The 14546-nt window shown below is 41.0% G+C and overlaps 1 protein-coding gene across 1 annotated transcript in view; it reads left to right on the top strand.

The window, feature by feature from the left end:
- The window catches only part of CUBN (cubilin), a 285455-nt gene that overhangs the window by 92777 nt on the left and 178132 nt on the right, over positions 1-14546 (top strand). The window contains exon 28 of the mRNA XM_036346196.1: positions 8765-8915. Within this exon, the coding sequence (XP_036202089.1) occupies positions 8765-8915 (151 nt within the window). The remainder of the gene's footprint in view (positions 1-8764; positions 8916-14546) is intronic.

The raw sequence follows: 14546 nt of genomic DNA on the forward strand, positions 1-14546 counted from the left end.
AAGTTATTTCAATTCTGTGTCCAATTGCTATTCAAACACATGCATAAAAGCGACAACAGTATTCCAAACAATTCAGTGTATGTCTCTCTACCAGATGAGCCTAGCATTGCACAAAGCGTGGTCTGGATTCAAAAGGAGTTTAGGATGAAGTGTATCTATTGGTTAATTAAGCCAAATATGTTGTAGTGTCGATAAGGGTAACCAGAAGCATTTTATAAGGAATTAAAGATACTAAAGTTGCCCAAGTAAAATGTTATTTAATTATAAAAAGTTAAAATGAGTGATATATCAGTGTGATTACGATCCCTTTTCTCAAAAGGAAATGCTGCTCTTTCCTGACCATCCCTCACAATAAAGGATCTTCATGCCATTGCTTTACTTTGCTGCAGTTAATGAGGCAAGCCCACCAGCTTTCCACAGAGAGCCTTTGCTCTCAGATTCCAAAGAAAGTCTGTGTGTTTCCCCCTCACTATTCTCTCAAACATGAATACAGAATCCGGACCAGTAATAATGAGATCTAACGATACTTTCCACACTACCCAGAAGCCACTAACATTACATTAGATGCTCAGGGCTCAAATTGCTCTCTCTGCCTTCCTTTCCTAGCCTCGGTCTGCTCAGCGAGGCACCGTCGGCAAGTAGTGGAGGCCTCTCCCACCATCGAACAGGCGCACAGCGATGAGACTTCCAAATTTTAAACTTAGGAATCCTTGTTTTAGTTCATTATATTAATTTTCTACGTTTTAAAATAGGAAAGATTTTCTATTGTAATATCTCAGAAGTTTGTTTTTTTCATGTCAACTCTACTCTTCAGTTCTTACATTTACTGTTTAACGGGCTGTCTTTCCCACTGTCCTGAGTGGGGACGAGTCTGCATGGCAGGGCGTTAGGGTCTCTGGCTCCAGGATCTGTGATTTCACCTTGTTCTGTGAACAGGGAATATTCCTCCCTGTTTCTGAGTCCATCTGTAGCAGATGGTGAGGCTTTTAGGAGGCAGAATAATTCTTTTAAATGTTTAGTACTTCACTGTAGCGATCCCGTCCGCAGAGGGAAGGCTGCGGTTTATGGAATTAAATGTTCACGTACACACGGGAGAGTGTGCCAGGCTTTCAAAGCATTTCCCTCACCCCAGGGAGGGAATTAGGCATCTAGTATTCCATCAGTGACTATCACAACTTACGATGTAAGAAGTCTTTAGTCCGTGAACATCTCAAACAGTGCTTTTAAATAAAGAATTAGTCTAATTAATAATAAAAACTTAGTGACTATAAAAAAGGAAGCACTAGGAACAGAATATGGTTTTAAATTAATGTTGGGGGAGATTACCTTATATAATAACATTTTAATGGACTCATTTTCATGTGTAATCTTGAGATACATACAAAAGACTATACAGATAGACAGAATAATATTTTTACTAGACCAGCTGGGGACTGAGAACCTAAAAGGGTATGAAATTTTGAGGTTGGAAAAACATTACTAGTGCATATCTACATTGCTATGTTAATTGGTCCCCAAAGATAATGCTTCAAAAATAGGCTTATCTGATCAAACCAGAATCCACATATTGTCATTGCAGGAAATTTGGAAAATATAGAAAAGACTAGATAAAATAAAAACAACCTAGATTATATCACTATTGATAATATTTGGCTGTATTTCTTTCCTGTAGCTTCTCCCTATGTGTTTATTTTAATATTCTTAGGGGATCATCCTGTACATACTCATCCCCCCATAACTTTTTTCCCATGAAACAAGAGCTTGTGAATGTTTCTCCATGTCACTTATTATACCACATCTTTTACAACACTGCATCTTCCAGCATCATAGTGCAGCCACCAATTCTTGTCACAGAGCATTTGGAGTCTTTTCAAATACCTACTGTTATAAACAATGCTGCCATAAACATCTTTGTAGTTAAATCTCTGCACACCATCATGATTAGACAATGATTAAAAAAAAAAAAAAAAAAAAAAAAAAAAAAAAAGAACCAAATCAGCCTCGGTGGCTTCCAAAATGAGTAATAGAAAGAAAGCAGAAATAAAAATGCAAATGCACCATTAAGAGCAGACAGCAGCCAACCACTGCCTGGAAAGGAGACTATATGGTCTCTATTTGTGACAGATCTCTCATGCTGAGTGACACAGAGTAATGTGGTCTCTCGATGGGTTTCATGTTGTCATGCGATGCCCAGCACTGTGAGTCATTCTTTAATTTTAGACCGGTGTTTCACATTTCCTGCCCCACCCTGTCAGCACATGGCTGCACGGCTTTTCCTGTGCCTCGGGGAAGATGTGTGCCTGTATCAGAGTGCTCTGTGTGGGACCACGTGTCTAATTGTTGGTGGTGAAATGGCACCGGCTGTTCCCAGCGATTAGGCCTTGGTTCAGCAACCTTGGTTCCTGAGTTCAGCTACCAGTAAGAGAAGAATTCAGAGCCAAGCAACTCAAACCATAGTCAACGTTTATTTAGAACGTCCCAGGGGTAGGAAAAGTGAACCAGCTGGGCGGGGGCTCAGGAAACAAGTTACAGAGACAAAAGAAGGGCCCTTGGAACTTAGGAGAAAGAAAGAAAAGCACACCGGAGACGATTCGAGCGGTGAGCTCTAGAGAGCAAGAGTGCCCTGGGTTCTTTGTCTTCCTGGTAGGGACTTAGCGGAGGTCTCAGGGGGAGGATCTCTGTAGAATATTCTTTAGCTTTCCAGGTGTGCCTCCTCAGGGTCCAGGTCTCCAATGATGGATTGGTACCAAGGCAGGGTCATTAGTCATCACAGTTGGTCCTGATATCAGCCATGGAATCCCTCTGTTTGGTTTTGCTGCTTTTCTAGGCCTGGAGCTGAAACACACGTGAGGCCTCAATATTATCTCTAGTTTGACCGAAACTCTGTCTCTGTGGACAACAAACTGAAGGCTCTGCTTCCAAGATCATTTGATGCGGGTCAGAACCTCATTGTCCGAGGGTTTAGTGCTTAAGGGACTGGTTGTGCAAGGGATTGCATGGGACCTGTATGAAGCTATTCTCTGGGCCCCTTGCTCCTCCTCTAAATGGACCTACTGTGTGACTGGCAACATGCCAGGGGAGGGTTTGAACCGCATGGCCAGCCATATGAAAGGTCAGGAGGTCTAAAGTGCATGACCAGCCATGTGCTAGGGGAGGAAAGGTCACTCTGGGGGTGAGGTCCTTGTTTTCTCAGTTTTTTGGTTGCTAGGCACCCGGGCTTTCTGCCGCAGGCTTGTCATCTTGCTCCGCTCATGCCTAAGTGCCCACCATATCACGAATGAGACTTCGCTCCCGGGGCCATCCCAGAGCCACCTAGAGTCCACCATGCTCTGTGTATCCGCTCTCCTCTCAATGTCCGTGTAATTTATGCTCCACAATTTGATTAGTTTCCATCCCTGGGCTTTTCTCACCCACCGTGGGAGCCTTTTACCCCACTCTGTGATGCTTGTTGGACAATTTCTACTGTTGTTACAGGGCCAGTTCAAAGTCCTTCACATTTAACGTTAACTCCATAAGTTCCAAGTTTATTCAGGAGATTTGTGAATAAACTTTGGCAGCAACATTCTTAACAAGTACTCTAAGAAGGCAGTTCCCATGGATCTGTTACAGTTGTTTTTCAGGGTGGGGAAATCTGCAGAGATGCTCCAAGAATTCACCAACCTCCACCCCTTTGGCGCTCCAGTGGCTAAGCAGGGAGAGCTGTGGGCTGGCCCGACAGAAAGGGCAGAGGAGGCTGCAACAGGGAAAAACACATGTAGAGCCATTTTCCTTACCAGGTGTCTCTCCCCTCTTCACCTCACCAGGGCAGAGCTGACAGACTTCCTAAGGTTCCCTTTACCACCACCTCCTGCCATGATCCCCCATCTGCCTCCTCCCTGACACAAACACCACGTTTTCATTTCCCTCCACAGTGTGATTTGTGTAGGGCCGTGCACCCTGCACATCAGGAAAGGGTTCAGTCTCCACACACCACTAGGTTGTCTGAGCAACACGTGGTAAGCCATGGCCGTCCACCTCCTCAAAGTGATTCATTGATTTGTTGCTTCCCTGTCTGGTCGGTCAGGGGTGATTTCTGTGAACTGTTGTACATAAGTCAGCTCAAGTTCTCTCTAGCCACCATCTTTTTTTTTTTTTCTCTCTCTCTCTCAAAGCTATTTCTGGAATAGTTTCTTTGGAAAAAAATGTTGGTTGCCTTTGCCTCAGACCAAGAGTTAGAATAACATTTTGAGCATATTCCAAATGCCAGGCCTCACACTTAAACTAGTACATGATTTGTCTCACTTGCTATTCTTATGAGATAAGAACCATCATGAGGCCAAATTTATAAAAATACTTTTAATTAAAGAGGTTAAGCAATTTTTGCAATAGGATATTCTCAGCATATTTTAGAGCTGGCCTGGACTGTGAACCTAGACAGACCCTGACCATATTGAATATACCCTACTGTGTTCCTACAATGCAATTTCTTTCCTGCTTCCAAATGAATTCTAATCTTCTATTAGTGACATTGACTTAAAAAACACCCCACTGTATGAACTCACTATGTATAGTCCTCAGAAATTTACCTATCTTTCTTTATACTGACTAGAATTTTTGTTCTCTACAATTATTAGGGGATTCTCCATTACACCTAGAACTCGCCCAGATAAGTTATTTTAATTACATATTAAACTCTGAAGGATAAAGTTTTTGGAATTTTTAAAGATTTATAATAGAAAATGGACCAAAAAATTTTTTTCCAGAAGTGTCTCCATATTTTAATGACATTACCCCAAAGAAACTTTTGGTTTAATGTAACTACATTTACTATATTTATTTAGTTCTTAAAATTAGTACTCTACTATAAAAAAGAATGTCTTTCCAGAAAATTTTCAAGTAAATAAGAAAAACAATAGTTTTTAAAAGTATGAATTAGATTCCAATCTGAAATAGAAAGGACTGAGTTTTAGTTGTTACCATGTTTCTAAAATGTGTTTAGAAGTTAGTCTATATACATCCTAATCTCATACATATGAGATAATTTTATTCTTTCCAGTTACACACACACCCCAGTAATTAAGCAGCAAGAGACACTTTGAAAGTACACTCTGTTCTGAGAGTCCTTATAGTTCATGAACTTGATCCCCACTGAGGGAGCAGGCTGAAGTGCACATTAGCTGCCTGGGTTCCTCCAGACTTGAGTCCCAATGACTGCTAACATACCTATAAAACCCTTAATCTTATAGAAATTGTAAGATACGTTTTCTGTCAGTGATGCGTTTTGGTTTCATATTTTCCAACTTAATATTTGGTAGGAATCCACAAATCATTTTATATTGCAACTGGAGTCTGAAGTCACAAATAGTCTGATAGCCTATGCATGTATCAAATTATCAAAGGAAGTAGATAGAAATTGGTAAATGTGGCTAGGCAAGAGATTTCCTTCCTCTTTGAATGTCCTAAGAGTGGTTGAGATGTTTCATAGTGGGGGAAGGATCCAAACCACAAAAATCCTAAATGAATAGTCTCCTTAAGGGAATAACTGAAAACATTCTACAAAAGAGGTGTTGTGTAGACACATATCCACATTTGAAGATACATTTAATGGCTAACTTGAAAATATAAGCATCATTTCAGGTATTTAAAAAAAAAAACACCTCTAAACACAGTTACACAAATTAGAAGTGCATATTCAAAGTGAGAATCTCACTCTTTCTCTTCTTAATTTCTATTGGTTGCCTTTATATGGATTTAATTCCAACCTCACATATTTGTTCAGACCTAGTTGATGTTTAGGCTTTCCAAAAGAGGGGAAATCATACTCTTAGCAGGACCAATGCTTGCCAGTAGTTGCAATGACTCACAGCTGGAATGTCCTGTGGTTAACATTTTGCTCTGAAAACAGAATCAGAGGGCTCCAAGGGGTTGCCATGGTAACCAGTATTTGTATACTTTGAAAAATGACTGTTCCTGTTTTGTGTGGTAAATTTACCCGGGAATGAATTGCAGAGGTGACGTTAGCCATCTGTGTGAATACAAACAAATAACCTGATTTAATTAAGTGTAAACTTTAGAAGGACATAAAATTGGGGATATGAGATTACTTTTGGTATAGAGGTGTTATTATTTTGTACTAATTAATTTATTAATTTATTTGACATTATGTTTAAGCACTTTCATCAATGTCTATTTGATATTTATTTTAATGTACCATTCTCTCCCTCCCAAAGGCAAAAAGAAACTAATTATCCTTGATCAGTGTTCCCCCAAAACCCACTTCCTTTACCCCTGTCCCTATCCCATTCACAAGGTGTTATTTAAAAATGATTGGGATTCAGGGATTCTCTTTCAATGAAGTAATCCTATCTGGAAAGAAGAAAAAAAAAATCTCATCAAAATCATTTGAAAATGTCGGGTTTCTTAACCTTGCTGAGCTGGGAGACAAAATTACTATACTGCTTAAGACCCTGAATAGAATCTAAAATATGGTTCCTCTGAATGTCACTGGCTAGTATTTCAGAAGATCCACCAAGCTTAGAGCAATATGGTTATAGAGAAATCTTACCTTATGTTTTATTGGATGAAAATGAAATAATTAAAGGTTTGGTCATTGGACTACAAAGTTAAGAATGAGCCTTTTGGAGTGGAAAACAGCAAGTGTTTTCTTGCCTCTGCTTGGGAACAGTATGTTTATTTCTGAATTAATTCGTTTTGATTGGGATTCGTACACTGAACTTAAAAAGAGTGGAGATAAATACCCTACAGTGAAGCAGCACTTTAGCAGTAAACAGAATGCAACACGGACCTTCTGCCCCACCTCCACCTCCTGCATTGGAGTGGGGCCTGAGGGCTGAGGCCAAGGGCTTCGGTTGTGGTTACCTATTCTTTTTATGTTGCTTTATTCTTTTTCTTATTTTTGTTTCTTCATTATGGCTTCCATCAAATATCTAGAATATTAGACACTTGATAATAAATGTACATATTTGAAGCAGCAATATTAAAAAAAAGAAACTGAATTGATAAGCCTGAAAAATAAATTTCAAATGCCTAGGTTTACAGTGAGTGATACAATGGACTTCTGAGCTTCTTTTTAAATCTCTGCTGACCTCCCTCCAAATCTCACAAGCATGTATGGCTGTTGAACAGCCAATGTTGAGAACTCAGAATGAGACAAGCCAAGATTTATGAACCTGAGATTCACATGACCTTGAACAGATCCAGACCCTTTGCTGCCTAAATGGAGCATGCTAGAATTTAGGACTCTAAGACCCTAATCTGTATCTAACTATGCAGTTAGTTTTATATCATAACATTTCAGTAAATAAAAATAATTTGGTCAATTTGGAATTTGTTGAATCCAGATTATACATTTTCCTTTCAGACACATGCAAACACATATGCTCTCACATACCCTTACATACGCGTAATCTCCAAGAGAATGATCAAGGAAGGCCATGACCAGTACCTTCCATTTTGTTGCCATCCCAAGGGTAACTGGAACCAAGTGTTTAAGTGAACAGTCGGGGGTCAAAAGAAAATATAATGGCCTTTACTTTTTCCATCTCACAAGCCATACGGAAGCCAGTGCTTTTGGATTATCTTTCCTGATTGGAGAAATATGGCAGAGAGGTGTTTTTTTTTGGTTTTTTTGGTTTTTTTTTTAGTTTAAAGGTATACCTGGTGAAATTATTAAATGAGGCAGGAAAAGGGTGCACAATAGGATATATAAATACCTCAATGGGAAAATGGGCCTTAGCAAAAAAGTTCCAAGAGAAGAATTACAAATGGGCAATGAACATGAAAAAAAAAAAATCAACCTCAAAATAACACAAATTAAGACAATTATAAAAAACACACACAAATTTTCACTGTCAGCACCAGCTTTAAAAGTAATAGCCACAGTTGCCAAAGTTCCACCACACAAAGCATTTCTGTAAACTGCTGGTGGGAGGGGACATTGGGACAAACTTTCTGGTAAGAAATTAAATAATATACATGAAGAGCCAAGAAAGATTATCCTCTTTGATTCATTTCCCTTATAGGAATATTTCCTGGGGAGAACTTTAAATATTAGGCAAATATTTATTTTGGCAAAAATATTGGAAATATCCTAACTGAACAACAACAGAATTGTAATGTAAATAATATCTTATGCTACCATTAAAAACATTTACATGGATGATATAATGACATGCTTAGTATAAAACAGGGAACACAATGACATGGTAGCCCAAATTATACATATATATACACTTACACACATACAAATGAAAAAAATATTGGCAAGCTAAACTTCTGGTATTAACAACATATCAAAAGTGATTATCTTCAATGTGATTAATTTTTTATTTTCCTTTTTCATTGCTTTCTAAAATGTCTGATTTTTTATAGTTAGTATTTATTTAAAAATTTACATCTTACAATTACAGTACATTTATTGAGCTTCTCTTATGTGTCAGTATGTGAACACATCTCATTCAGCCTACTATTTCCTTATTCTGTGTCTGAATGATACTTTGGAGGGAATTTGCTAGGCTGACATAACACCAAAGAATATTTGGATTTCCAAATTATTTGGCTTAGAAATCATCCCCATGACTCTCTCTCTCTAGTTTTCTATTTTGCATTCCTATGTTAAGCATCTGGTACTCAACCCACCTAAGCAGATTTAACCTTAACTTTTGAACCAAGGAACAGATTTTGCCTTATGAGTAGACTTTACTTTTTCCCTCTGACAAACCATGTGAAGCTTTTTTTTCATTGGGAGGTTTCCCTTTGATTTCAGCTCTATGACGGCTCACGGAGGATAGGACGCTATTGTGGAGAAGATGTGCCACCTTCAGGGAGCACCACGGGCTCGGTTCTTCAAGTGCTGTTCCACACCGATGGGGTTGGTAATGACGAGAAAGGATTCCAGATGCAGTGGTTCGTTCACGGTAAGCCCAAGGCCGACCTCAGTCATAGTTCGTAGTTCGTAGTTGCTATTTGACAAGAACTGGCCCCATTCCAAGTCTATTTGGAAACTATACCATCAACACCAATTAAACTGAGTAGTAATCTCGTGCTGGGCCTTAGAAAATTTTACTCAGTCATTGTTGGCTCTTGGAGAGTTAAAGCCTGTTAAGGACAAGAGAGGAAGTGCAGTCAAAGTGGACAGGATTTGGATAACTGCTTAGGTAGGTGCAGTCATACATTGCTTAAGAGAAAGAAAGGAGCAGAATGAAGTTTCTAAGAGTGAAGACCTGTATGTGGGTATGGCAAGGAAATTGCAAGGTAGAGTGGGGGCCTCCTAGGGAGAGTGGAATAGAATGAGATATAAGGCTTACCCTGACATAAGGAGAGAAGGAATGATGGGTTAGAAGGAAAAAGGAATCAATTAGAGAGAGAAAGGGAGGAGCAAGGATTGCACTGCCAGGGAAGCAGGAGGAGAACTAGTGATGCCCCAAACCAGGAATGTGTGTGGTGCCTGCCACATAGGTAGGGGCACATCAATGAACTGGTGGTTCAGGAAGCAGGTAGGGTCGCTCAGATGGTTAGAGCATTATCACAATATGCCAAGATTTGGGTTCGATCCAGTCAGGGCCACATACAAGAATTAACCAAGGAATGCATAAATAATTGGAACAACAAATCGATGTTTCCCTCCCCCTTTCTCCCTAAAAAAAATTCAATAAATAAAAATTAAAAAAAAAACTTTTCATTTTTCTGAAGATGAAAATTCATTTAAAAATATTTATTTATTAAATTGATTAGGGTGACATTGGTCAACATGAACATATAGGTTTCAGGTGTGAGTTTCTATGTTACAAGACCTATATATTGCACCGTGTGTCCACCACCTGAAAGTTCATTTTTAACAGTAGTCCTGAAACTTCTAGACTAGTGGTTCTCAACCTTCCTAATGCCGTGACCCTTTAATACAGTTCCTCGTGTTGTGGTGACTCCCAACCATAAGATTATTTTCGTTGCTACTTCATAACTGTAATTTTGCTACTGTTATGAATCGTAATGTAAATATCTGATATGCAGGATGTATTTTCATTGTTACAAATTGAACATAATTAAAGCATAGTGATTAATCACAAAAACAATATGTAATTATATGTGTGTTTTCTGATGGTCTTAGGCGACCCCTGTGAAAGGGTCGTTTGACCCCTAAAGGGGCTACGACCCACATATTGAGAACCACTGTTCTAGACTGACCTCATGTGGCCCAGTCTAGAGGGAGTGATTCTCTAAACCTACTCCCAAAAGCAGCAGCAGAGTCACCTGGAACTTGTTAGAAATGCAAATTCTCAGGCCCCATCCCAGACTTTCAAAATCACAAACAGGAGGCCCAATAATTTCTCTTAACTGGTCTCCCTGGTGATTAATGTTTGAGAACCACTCTCCTAGCGTGATCCAGACTTGAAAATTACAGTCCTTGTGAAAATTATAGTAGCAGTTCTCAACCACCGTTCAGGACTCACTGGTCTGTTTCAATCAATTTGAAAGAGAAGAGGAGTTGCAGTGTTATACCAGGCACCACACACAGACATCCAAGCTATGGCCACACTGTCAAAGCCAAGGGTGAGCCCACGGCGAGGGCCTGAATGTGTGTCATGGTTGACTCTTGAGGGTTAACATCATAGTGCATTTATTATATGAATCTCATGCTATATATAACTGAATAGTCCTGTTATATATTTAAGAATGTTAGACATCCTGAGACTATAAACTGGAGACTGAGTATATTTCTGTTAAAATATAAGAATGGGATTTTCAGTGTTTAAAACTGTTCAGTGGTTATCCACAGAGCCACTTATAGCTTGAAATGAACTATAATGAATTCCCAAAGTAAATGAACTGTAATGATTAAGCTTGTAGAAGTCCTTGACCGTCCTCTTCACCAAGCAGGTAAATTTAACCTTGGAATGCCAGTTTGTGGATCTGTTAAATGAAGGGGCTGGATTGATTCATCTCTATAATGCAGTTTGTCTCTACTTTCTGTGACTTAGAAATGGTGTGATTCTAAGGAAACTGGAGACCGTGTGAAAAGACCTAGAAGAAACGAAAATCTTGGGAAATGACCCAGATCTTCAAGGACAAGTGTTATTTTCCAGACAGCGATTCTCAGGCTTTTATACACATGAATCACTTGTTCAAATGCAGATTCTGGTGCAGGGCTGGGGTGGGGGTGGAGCTGAGGTAAGGCCCATAAACCCTCATTTATAAAAAGGTCCCAGGCAATGCCTGTGGCGCTACTCTGTAGACCACACTTTGAGAAGCTGGTAAGAGCAGATGTTAAGGCTGGAGAAATCAAATAATAGAAAGACAGCATCCATTGAGTCTAGAGAAAACTTCGGGGTGCTCCCTGGACTCATTGTACTAGTAGCAGAATAATATCTTCAATTTTTCTATGTCATTAGGATAAGAGTGGGCACTCCTGTAAGAAAAAGAACCTTAGTTTCTAAAGAGTTCCATGTCTGGGTTCCAGTTTCCAGGGAGAGGATTCAATTGTTCTGTAGTGGGAACTTGACTATTGCTGACTTTAAAAAACAACAACTCCCTCAGTAATTCCGGAAGGAGAGTCTTAGGAGCAGTGACTTTGCTGGTCATGTCTTTCTCCTCCGTGGGCTGCTTCCCCTCCCGTCCAGGCTGTTCTATCCATGCTAGCCCAAGGCCACCTGAGGGGCATGATTTAATGGTCATTATTAACTGTACCAGTTACTGTGTCACTGGGTTCTTCCCGCCAACATGCTAGAGGTGGCTGTCTCCTCTGCTGACAGCATTTCAGTTGGGGAATTTTTTTTCTATCAGCTCCATTTGAAATCTGTCTTCCTAGGAGGAGTCAGAGACACCCTCTGTCTATTGTCTTTTCCTGTTTACTATTTCAAAGCTTTCTCCCAATTGCTGAAAACTTGCGAAGCTTGGATCTAGAGTTATGCAACAAAATTTTTGCCAGCTGGGACCAGAACTGAAAAAAAAAAATTTAACTCTGTGTTGCCCACTGTTTGTAAATTATGCATGCGAAAAACCTTCTGGAGGGGGATGGTTAGTGGTCTAGATCAGTGAAGAATTAATGAAATCGTCGTGTATGATGGTTATGCAACGGCACAAGTACCCCGAGTCCATACTCAGCATCTGAACCAGGTCTGCAGCCTGAGATGGTAGCCTGAGAAGAGGGGCCAACAGAATAGCTCAGAATCGAGAAAGAGGTTTCAATGGGCACATTCCCCTGCTTCCTACCCACTGGAGGTAAACTGAAGACATAAATCTGATTTCTCAGTTATCCGTGTCTTCATTCCACAGATGCTAAGGAACTATGGGGGCCATGCGCTGTGTAAGAGCTGGGGACAGGGTGTGGCTGCGACCAGCAGGCCTGCTCCCACTCTCCTAGAGCTTACAGTGATTGGGAGAAGTAGCCATCAAGCAAGAAGCACACCAATACATATAAACGCTCAGTGCCAGGGAGCCCACAAAAGAGGATTTGACATCGACAGGGGGTCAGAGAAGACTTGCATGAAAATGGGCCCTTTGAACTAAAATCTAAGAGTAAGCAGGCGTCAACTACACAAATAGAAGGAAAAGATTCCAAGTAGAAGGAAGACCCCGTGAATGGAGCGTGAAGAGTGCGTGTGAGGGACCCCGAAGTCCAGGGTGGCTGGAGTCAGAGCCAAGGGGAGCAGTACTGAGCTAAGTGGCGGCCAGAGCATTAGGATCCCCCATGGCAGGCAGAGGGGCCCCATGGTCTCTTTTATGTAAGTCTGTCAGATTTCAAATAGCCAAGTTTTGAGTGGGATCTTGAAGGACTGAAGTAACATGGCATGTTCTGGGACTCGGAATATGAAATAAAATACAAAGCAAACAGATGCAAAGTAACTGTAAAAATTAGTCTCGATTTTCAAGTGTAATAGTAACACTTCTTTAAAACTGGAGAATGAAACTACTGCTACAGATTTGAAGTGACTGAACTTTTGTAATAAGTCTATGTTACTTTTATAATCAGGAAATGAGATTTCAATTTAAGAACGGTGACAGTAGTGCTCTTGAGTGTGTGCTTGTGTGTGTAACGAAAGCGATCGTTTCTGCATCACCTCTCTAAGCCTCACTCTCAGAATCGGGTTCCCATGCTGGCACCCAGGACTCCCAGCCTGACGCGTCATTTCTGAGCAGCGCTGCTGAGGAAGAAGCCCCACCTGCTTCATGGCGCCAATTAATAAATAACCCCGTTTGCAAAATGTGCTTCTTTGTTGACGGCACAAACCTATTTGCTTTGAGAGAACGGATCTACAATCGGGCTTTATTTGTGGGCTCATTTCTAAAGTGGCGCTGTAGACCCGAGATGAAAGCGCACTGCCTTGCCTTTCTTCGAGCCCTCAAAGGGAGTCCCGCCCTGCGAAGAAAGAAGCGGCCACAGTGCCCTGCCTGGCTCAGCTGCTGACGGCATTGTCCAGGGGCTGAATTCAGCCGGGGGTCTCCGCCCGGGTGGCTGAAGGCAATCTAGAGCTTTCTGCGAGCTGTGTGAATAGGGGCCTCCCGCCAGCTGTGCACACCCTCTCTCCTCTGCTCCTTTCTCCCAGAGGCCTGCTGCTTTCCCTTGGCAATGGAATCCCACATGCAAACAAGGTCAAGGAGCTTTGTGAGAGAAAGAGTGCCATTTGCAAAGGAAGAGAGCCCCTCAGCTGGGAATAGCAGGGGGAGGGCTAAGTGGCTTGTGATCAGGAGGTGATGTCACCCTGGACTCTCACAAAGGAAAGTGTAGCCTTTTCTTTGGGGAGATGGATGACATCAGCCCCTCGAATGGGGGCTGGTTTCATTTTATCTTCTTTTCAGCTATTAATGAGATTTCTCAAGCCCTGAGGGTTTTCAAAAATTGGCCTGGGGAAAACATTTTTAAAACTTTGTCAAGATCCTCCGTGGCTGGCTTGGTTTGAGCCTGAGCCAGCCCTTCCCTGACTACCTGGGGACATGCAGCACTGTATCAAAGGGCTTTACAAAAATATAGAGAGAGCGAGCCCTGGCAAAGAACCTCCATGAGGTCAGCAATGTTTCTCTTAAACCTTCCTTCCAGTTCTCTTTCCCTCACTCAGACTTTTCAACAGTGTTTGTTTATTGCTGGTCTTTTAGGGGAAATCCTTCTAACTTGTAATGTTTATTACTTTTGGGACTTAGAGTATGTGTGTGGGATGGGAGGGCTGGAGGACAGGGGGCAGGGGGGAGGGGAGGTTCCGGGAGTTTGACCCTTTGAGGACAAAAGTTTTGTATTTTCATTATCCATTTGCCTTTAATGTGAATGCTGGGTAGTCACCCGGAGGGTGTGAGGGTGAATAAATTGGGCTCCATAAGGAGAACTGCAAAGGACAGACAGTTCGCCATTGTTAATAATGTTATAGTGATTACACGTACTCTCTGTAAGCAGATATTTATTGAGAACGTTTTTCATTCAGTCATTCGTTCAGCCAACCAACCAACACATATTGATTCACTACCAGGTTCTGGGCGTGGTATTTATAACCTAGAGAGTGTATTAGTTAGCTCAGGAGACCGTAACAAAAGACATCAGGTTGGGTAGATAAACAGCAGAA

Source organism: Myotis myotis, unplaced genomic scaffold (assembly GCF_014108235.1).
Source record: "Myotis myotis isolate mMyoMyo1 unplaced genomic scaffold, mMyoMyo1.p scaffold_m19_p_1, whole genome shotgun sequence".
In the NCBI taxonomy this organism is placed as follows: domain Eukaryota; kingdom Metazoa; phylum Chordata; class Mammalia; order Chiroptera; family Vespertilionidae; genus Myotis; species Myotis myotis.